This window comes from Oncorhynchus masou, unplaced genomic scaffold (genome assembly GCF_036934945.1).
Source record: "Oncorhynchus masou masou isolate Uvic2021 unplaced genomic scaffold, UVic_Omas_1.1 unplaced_scaffold_5632, whole genome shotgun sequence".
Taxonomy (NCBI): domain Eukaryota; kingdom Metazoa; phylum Chordata; class Actinopteri; order Salmoniformes; family Salmonidae; genus Oncorhynchus; species Oncorhynchus masou.
Window position 1 is genome coordinate 1 of NW_027012051.1, and position 9,235 is coordinate 9,235.

General features: G+C 46.8%; 1 protein-coding gene across 1 annotated transcript; it reads left to right on the forward strand.

Annotated features, from left to right (window-relative positions):
- The first annotated feature begins 7,372 nt into the window (after positions 1-7,372).
- Positions 7,373-9,017, forward strand: LOC135536142 (E3 ubiquitin-protein ligase TRIM47-like). The gene is made up of 2 exons (XM_064962533.1): positions 7,373-8,021; positions 8,566-9,017. Exons 1-2 carry the CDS (start codon positions 7,425-7,427, stop codon positions 8,842-8,844), a joined length of 876 nt encoding a protein of 291 aa, XP_064818605.1. The 5' UTR covers positions 7,373-7,424; the 3' UTR covers positions 8,845-9,017.
- The last annotated feature ends 218 nt before the right edge of the window (positions 9,018-9,235 follow it).

A 9,235-nucleotide genomic window follows, 5' to 3' on the forward strand; every position in this document is an offset into this window, starting at 1 on the left:
TTGTTCCGGGTTTTTGTCAGTAGATGTCCCCATTGTGCTTTTTGTCCCTGTGTTTTTCCCTTGATCCCCATTATTGTTTGCACCTGTGTCTCGTTTCCCCTGATTGTATTTAAACCCTTTGTTTCCCTCAGTTCTGTGCTCTGTGTTTGTATGTTAGCACCCTGCCCTAGTGTTCTGTGTGCTCTTGTCGATTCCGGGGTGACGTTCTTGTGGTATTCTGTTTTTTGTTTTTGTTTATTTTTGGTGAGTTTCTTTTGAGTTCTTTTGTGTTTTACCTACCACCTTTTGGATTTGCCATTTTTGTATTTTAGGATTTTTTCTTTATTAAATACACCGTCTTAAGTACTGCTGTGTCTGCCTCATCTTCTGGGTTCTGCTGTCTATTCGTGGCTCAGTTGGTTAAGTGACTGTTTCTCACTCCGGAGACCCAGGTTCGAAACCGGGTCCTGACAGAAACACAGAGCCAAAATGAACCCAGAGGCAGCCAGTTCCCAGGACCTTTTTGCCACGCTGTCCCACCACCAGGAGACTGTCCAACGCCACGAAGCCGCCCTGGTTCAGCAAGAGGCCTTAATGGCTAGACATTCTCATCTTCTGTCGGAGATGCTGACTTCCATTAAGCAAATATCTGATCGACTTACCCCGGCAACAGTTCCCGTCCCAGTACCTCAAGTTCACGTACCCATGGCAGTTAACCCCCTGGCTGAACCTCGTCTTCCACCTCCCCAACGGTTCTCAGGTGATCCAAGTGCTTGTAAAGGGTTTCTCACTCAATGTTCTCTCTCCTTTGAGCTGCAACCCTCGTCGTTTCCCACCGACCGGTCTAAGATCGCATATATCATCACCCTGCTGTCGGAAAAGCCCTGGCCTGGGCTACTGCTGTGTGGGATGCCCATAGTTCCTGCTGTGCCAGCTACTCTGCCTTTGCTGAGGAATTCAAACGAGTGTTTCAAGGCCCAAGCAGTGGTTCTGACTCAGCCAAACAGCTCCTGACTCTCCATCAAGGTTGGCGCAGCGTGACGGACTATGCCATCCAGTTCCGCACGGTGGCAGCAGCGAGTGGCTGGAACAACGAGGCGCTCACGGTGTGCTTTCTGAAAGGCCTTTCCGACACTATCCAAGATGAACTGGCCACTCGGGAACCACCGGACAATCTCGAGTCCCTGATCAAGTTGGCCTCACGCATTGACCAGCGTTTGAGAGAGAGAGAACTCAACCGTAGACCTCTAGCTCCTATCAGTCCCAGCTCCGAGTCCCCACCTTTATCATCACTGGCTCCACCGGAACCCATGCAGATTGGACGCATCTCCCAGGCTGAGAGAGACCGCCGGATGAGGGAGCGACGCTGTCTATATTGCGGCAAACCGGGCCATTTCCGTTCCACGTGTCCCGGGCTCCAGGGAAACGCTCTGTCCCGTACAGACCGGGGGAACTGTAACGGGAAACATAACCTCCTCCCATCCGTCCAACTCCCGTCTGCTCATTCCAGTCACCCTCTCCTGGGACAACCACAAGCTTCACCTTCAAGCCTTGGTAGACTCTGGAGCCGCAGGTAACTTCATGGATGGTGTCTGGGCGAAGGAGAATGGCGTTCCCTCTGAACTTCTAAGTGACCCCATGAGGGTTACTACATTGATGGAAGCCCTTGGGATCTGGACTTGTCACTCATGTCACTACCTCCTTGAGACTTTCAGTTTCACAACACCAGGAATTGATGAACTTTCATTTGATCTCCTGTTCCGAGTTCCCTCTCGTCCTTGGATACCCCTGGCTTCACAGCCATAACCCTCACATCGACTGGTCTGTGGGCACTATCAAGCAGTGGGGTCCTACGTGCCAAGCTACTTGTATTTTCCAGAATTCCCAGAGTTCTACTCCCGAGTCTTTAGAATCCATCGACCTGACCCGAGTTCCCGAGTGTTACCATGACCTCAAACTGGTGTTTAGCAAACAGAGGGCCACCATGCTACCACCCCATAGATCTTACGATTGCCCCATCGACCTGTTTCCGGGCACTTGCCCCCCAGGGGTCGGATCTTTTCCCTATCTCCACCCGAACGAGCTGCTATGGATACCTACATCAAGGACTCTCTGGAAGCAGGCCTCATGCGTCCATCAACCTCCCGGCGGGAGCAGGGTTTTTCTTTGTGGCCAAGAAAGATGGTGGGTTACGTCCTTGCATCGACTACCGGGGACTCAATGACATAACCGTCCGAATCGTTACCCGCTACCCCTTATGGCCACAGCCTTCGAGCTGCTCCAGGAAGCAGTTGTTTTCACTAAGCTTGACCTGCGGAACGCATACCATCTTGTGCGGATCAGACCTGGTGACGAGTGGAAGACCGCTTTCAACACGCCTACTGGTCACTATGAATACTTGGTGATGCCCTTCGGCCTGACCAACGCCCCAGCGGTGTTCCAAGCGCTCATAAACGATGTGCTTAGGGATATGCTTAACATATTTGTGTTCGTTTACTTGGATGACATCCTCATCTTTTCGAGCTCCCTTCAAGAACACACTAAGCATGTCAGACAAGTACTCAAACGCCTCCTGGACAGCCATCTGTACGTTAAGCCGGAAAATGTGAATTCCATTCATCCCGAGTACAATTCCTGGGATTTGTAGTGGAACCCGGTCGAATCCAAATGGACCCTAGGAAGGTAGGGGCGGTAGCGGATTGGCCCACCCCCAAATCCGTTAAGGATGTTCAGCGTTTCCTGGGCTTCACAAACTTTTACCGCAAGTTCATCAAGAACTTCAGTTTGGTGGCAGCTCCTCTCTCAGCTTTAACCAAAGGTGGCAATGCAAGGGTTTTTGGGGAAGAGAAGCTGAGACGGCCTTCCAAGGACTCAAGCAGCGCATCCTTTCTGCTCCCATCCTGATACTACCGACTACGGATGAACCATTTGTGGTGGAGGTAGACGCATCAGAGGTTGGTGTTGGAGCTGTCCTGTCTCAGAGGGGTGAAGACAAGAAGCTTCATCCGTGCGCTTTCTTCTCACACCGGCTTACCCCGACTGAGAGGAACTACGATGTGGGGGATCGTGAACTCCTAGCGGTTAAGATGGCATTGAAGGAATGGAGACACTGGCTCGAGGGGGCTTCTCACCCGTTTCAAGTGCTTACGGACCACAAAAATCTGGAGTATATCCAGCAGGCGAAGCGATTGAACTCTAGACAAGCTAGATGGTCTCTTTTCTTCAATCGATTCCAGTTTATCCTCACCTATCGGCCCGGGTCGAAGAATCTCAAACCGGATGCCCTGTCCCGAGTCTACGCTCCTGCCATTCGAGATGACACGGACATGCCTGTCCTTCCTGCTGCTAAGATTGTGGCTCCGATCTCGTGGCAAGTTGAGGATACCGTGAGACGTGCTCAAGCTAGCGAACCGGACCCTAAAGGAGGCCCTGCCAATCGGTTGTTTGTCCCCAAGGCAGTGAGGACTCAGGTCCTTCTGTGGGGGCACTCCTCTCGCCTCACCTGTCATCCGGGCGTAGGTCGCACCTTGGAGTTCATCCAGCGTAAGTTCTGGTGGCCTACCATAAGAGAAGACGTTGCCACTTTCGTCAATGCCTGCCCCGTGTGCTGCCAGGGCAAATCTTCTCACCTCCGCCCTCAAGGACTCCTTCACCCTTTACCTGTTCCCCACAGACCCTGGTCCCATATCTCATTGGACTTTATTACTGGACTTCCTCCATCCCATGGCAATACTACTATCCTAGTCATAATCGACAGGTTTTCAAAGGCGGCCAGGTTCGTCCCTCTGACTAAGTTACCTTCTGCCAAGGAAACGGCTGAGTTGGTAATTAATCATGTGTTCCGAGTCTTCGGCATTCCTCAAGATGTGGTTTCTGACAGAGGTCCCCAGTTCGCCTCAAGGTTTTGGAAGGCCTTCTGCCAACTCATGGGGCTTCTGCCAGTCTATCTTCAGGGTATCATCCGGAGTCCAACGGCCAAACAGAGAGGATGAATCAAGAGCTGGAAACCACCCTCCGATGTATGACTCGTGACAACCCGTCCACATGGTCATCCTTTATTGTTTGGGCCGAATACGCGCACAACACCTTGCGCTCCTCCTCCACTGGTATGTCCCCGCACGAGTGTCAGTTTGGCTATGCTCCTCCATTGTTCCCGGACCAGGAGGCAGAAGTCAGAGTGCCTTCAGCCTTGAGGTTCGTCAGACGCTGTCGGCTTATGTGGAGGAAGACCCGTCTTAATCTGATGCGCTCACAGAGGTATCAACAACAAGCCAACAGACGCCGTCCCGGGCCTACCCTGCGCCCCGGCCAGAGAGTCTGGCTTTCCACAAGAGACTTACCTCTACGGGTGGAGTCTCGCAAGCTGTCCCAAAAATACATCGGTCCCTTCAAGGTTGCCAGGGAGTTAACCCAGTTTCTTATCGCCTACACTTACCCAGATCCCTTAAGATTAATCCCACATTTCATGTGTCATTGTTAAAACCTGTTGTTTTTCTCCCCTTGTCCCGGCAGACAGACCTCCTCCGCCTCGTGTCATTGGAGGCCAGCCGGGCTTATACCGTCCACCGGATACTGGATTCCCCGCCGGGTGCAGCGGTCCTGGCAGTATCTGGTGGACTGGGAAGGCTACGGTCCTGAGGAGCGCTCCTGGGTTCCTGCCAAAGACATCCTGGACCCTGACCTCATTCGTCAGTTCAGGGTCCTCCACCCTGAGAGAGCTGGTAGGAACGTCAGGAGCCGTTCCTAGGGGGGGGATTCTGTCAGGATTTGGCCAGGGTTGTTCCGGGTTTTTGTCAGTAGATGTCCCCATTGTGCTTTTTGTCCCTGTGTTTTTCCCTTGATCCCCATTATTGTTTGCACCTGTGTCTCGTTTTTCCCCTGATTGTATTTAAACCCTTTGTTTCCCTCAGTTCTGTGCTCTGTGTTTGTATGTTAGCACCCTGCCCTAGTGTTCTGTGTGCTCTTGTCGATTCCGGGTGACGTTCTTGTGGTATTCTGTTTTTTGTTTTTGTTTATTTTTGGTGAGTTTCTTTTGAGTTCTTTTGTGTTTTACCTACCACCTTTTGGATTTGCCATTTTTGTATTTTAGGATTTTTTCTTTATTAAATACACCGTCTTAAGTACTGCTGTGTCTGCCTCATCTTCTGGGTTCTGCTGTCTATTCGTGGCTCAGTTGGTTAAGTGACTGTTTCTCACTCCGGAGACCCAGGTTCGAAACCGGGTCCTGACATGAGTGAGATAAAAGTTCCAGTCACAGGCAGCAGAGAACTGGAAGGAAAGGCAGCCAAATGAGGTGTTGGCTTTAGGGATGATCAGTGAGATACACCTGCTGGAGCGCGTGCTACGGATGGGTGTTGCCGAGAATGAAGCAAGGGCCAACCAACAAGAGCATACAGGTCGCAGTTGTGGGTGGTATAGGGTGCTTTAGTAACAAAACGGATGGCACTATGATAAACTGTATCAGTTTGCTGAGTAGAGTATTGGAAGCCATTTTGTAGATGACATCGCCGAAGTCGAGGATTGGTAGGATAGTCAGTTTGGCGGCGTGAGTGAAGGAGGCTTTGTTGCGGAAATAGAAAGCCGATTCTAGATTTGATTTTGGATTGGAGATGTTTGATATGAGTCTGGAAGGAAAGTTTTCAGTCTAGCCAGACACCTAGGCATTTATAGATGTCCACATATTCTAGGTCGGAACCATCCAGGGTGGTGATGCAAGTCGGGTGTCGGGTGCAGGCAGCTTAACGGTTGAACACTATCTAGAAGACAGAGACATATCATTACATACAGTATAGAACACCATCTAGTAGACATATCATTACATACAGTATAGAACACCATCGAGTAGACATATCATTACATACAGTATAGAACACCATCTAGTAGACATATCATTACATACAGTATAGAACACCATCTAGTAGACATATCATTACATACAGTATAGAACACCATCTAGTAGACATATCATTACATACAGTATATAACACCATCTAGTAGACATATCATTACATACAGTATATAACACCATCTAGTAGACATATCATTACATACAGTATAGAACACCATCTAGAAGACATATCATTACATACAGTATAGAACACCATCTAGTAGACATATCATTACATACAGTATAGAACACCATCTAGAAGACATATCATTACATACAGTATAGAACACCATCTAGTAGACATATCATTACATACAGTATAGAACACCATCTAGTAGACATATCATTACATACAGTATAGAACACCATCTAGAAGACATATCATTACATACAGTATAGAACACCATCTAGTAGACATATCATTACATACAGTATAGAACACCATCTAGTAGACATATCATTACATACAGTATAGAACACCATCTAGTAGACATATCATTCCATACAGTATAGAACACCATCTAGTAGACATATCATTACATACAGTATAGAACACCATCTAGTAGACATATCATTACATACAGTGTAGAACACCATCTAGTAGACATATCATTACATACAGTATAGAACACCATCTAGTAGACATATCATTACATACAGTGTAGAACACCATCTAGAAGACATATCATTACATACAGTATAGAACACCATCTAGTAGACATATCATTACATACAGTATAGAACACCATCTAGTAGACATATCATTACATACAGTATAGAACACCATCTAGTAGACATATCATTACATACAGTATAGAACACCATCTAGTAGACATATCATTACATACAGTATAGAACACCATCTAGTAGACATATCATTACATACAGTATATCATAGATGTGTAGATCCTTTATATTTCCTGTACCTCTTTCCATGACAGTAGCCTTATTACTGGTTTGGGTTACTGCTGCTGGTACAGTGGAGGAATGAGGCATCACAGTACCTGTTACACCACTGTACCACCAGGACCAATTACACACCAATAAACACACTGTAATGTAAAGTGTCACATCATTCTCAATGATCAGTCTGTACATACAGTATTCATTTCACCTACAGTACATTGTATCCATTTCAAGTCCCCCCTCCCCCCATTGTAGCTAATTATCTACAACACATTGTACACTTTTACAACCACGTATGAGTTATTATGGACGCTTATAGTTAGTATCACAGCACATCAGTTTAAGACTTTACAACATTCATTAAAAGCATTATAGATATGTACTTCATAGAAACTGTTACCCTTTATATATTCTAACCACTCTATTTAATTTATTCCATATTAAGGGTCCTAACCTAGGAACTAAAACATTGTCTCCTTCTCAACTTTGCCTCTCTCTCTCTCTCCCTCCCTCTAACCCCTCCCTCCTTCTAACCCCACCCCTCTGGCAGAACCAGGAAGTCCCTCCCCTTCCCACAAACGCTCTTCTGAGGAAACGAAACTGATCTGAGTCTCTGTCTCGTCTGTCTGTGTGAGAGTGAACAACCGTCCAAATGGCTCAACAGGGAGATTTGCTGGACCAGGACCAGTTCTGTTGTTCTGTCTGTCTGGATCTACTGAAGGAGCCGGTCACTATTCCCTGTGGACACAGTTACTGTAGGAGCTGTATTGAGGGCTGCTGGGATCAGGATGTTCTGAAAGGGGTCTATAGCTGTCCTCAGTGCAGAGAGACCTTCACTCCAAGGCCTAATCTGAGGAAAAATAACATGTTGGCTGAGCTGGTGGAGAAACTGAGGAAGACAGGACTCCAGGCTGCTCCCCCTCCTGCTCTGTGCTATGCTGGACCTGGAGATGTGGCGTGTGATGTCTGCACTGGGACCAGAAAGCAGAAAGCCCTCATGTCCTGTCTGGTGTGTCTGGCCTCTTACTGTGAGACTCACCTCCAACCTCACTATGAATCTCCTGCTTTGAAGAAGCACAAGCTGGTCAAAGCCACCGCACAACTACAGGAGAAGATCTGCTCTCATCATGACAAACTGCTGGAGGTTTACTGTCGTACCGATCAGCAGTGTATCTGTTATCTGTGTGTGATGGATGAACATAAAGGCCATGATACAGTGTCAGCTGCAGCAGAGAGGACTGAGAAACAGGTAAGACCAGAACAACTTGTTGGTGGCTGTCTGATAAACTAAGAATTAAAGATACAGTAGGAACTAAATCTGTTTGAATATGAGATCATTCAAATGAAATAGATCCACAGCAGAACAAATATGAACACAAACCTTGAGTATATAGATATGTTAACCCAGATTCTCCAAATGTATCACCATTTTCTAAAGTCAATCACTATTATCATTTTGAATGGCTTTTTATGAGTCCAAAGTTCAGTCTCAACTCTTTGATACATGTAGACCTACCATAAAAACTATAATCATTCACATAGCAACATAATATCATATTGTAAAGGGACTTCCTCAGGATTGTTGACCTACCTTTCTATGGGTCCTATGTCACATTACTATACTATTGATCTACTGGACTAATAAAGCTTGATAGCTCATTGAAGAGTGATTCTCCACAGAGGCAGCTGGGGATGTTGACCTACCTTTCTATGGGTCCTATGTCACATTACTATACTATTGATCTACTGGACTAATAAAGCTTGATAGCTCATTGAAGAGTGATTCTCCACAGAGGCAGCTGGGGATGAGTCAGCAGAAGGTCCAGCAGAGATTCCAGGAGAGAGAGAAGGAGCTGAAGGAGCTCCAACAGGCTGTGGAGTCTTTCAAGGTGAGTATTGTTGACCAGAGGAGACACACCATTTCATTTCTCTCCTCCAGTCAGAGAGAGAGAGAGGGGCCCCTATTCAATCCCACTGACCCCACTGTTGGGAACAGGCTGTCTGGACCCCTTTCAGAGAATAGACTGGTTCATTTAACCAACTGGGCTGCCTCATCACATAACCATGAGTAACCATGACTGACTCATGTCCCCTATACATTAAAATGGAGCTGTCTCTCTCTCAATTGAATTAAATTCATAGGGCTTTATTGGCATGGAAATAATATATGTTTATATTGCCAAAGCAAGTGAAATAGACAATAAACAAAAGTGAAATTAACAGTAAACATTACACTTGGAAGGGGGGATGGGGGAAGTACTGAGTTCGGTAGGAGGATTTAGAGGTGTAAACCGTGATTGAACACACTCCAGAACAGTAGGTGGCGCCATGCACCTTTAACGTTGGTTTGAGGATCTCCATTATATCATAGAAGAAGAAGTTGGTCTGTGAGGGTTTTGTTGTTCCTGAGGAGGGCTACTATTATTTTTATTTTCAAGTATTTTCAGAATGTATTAAAGCCAA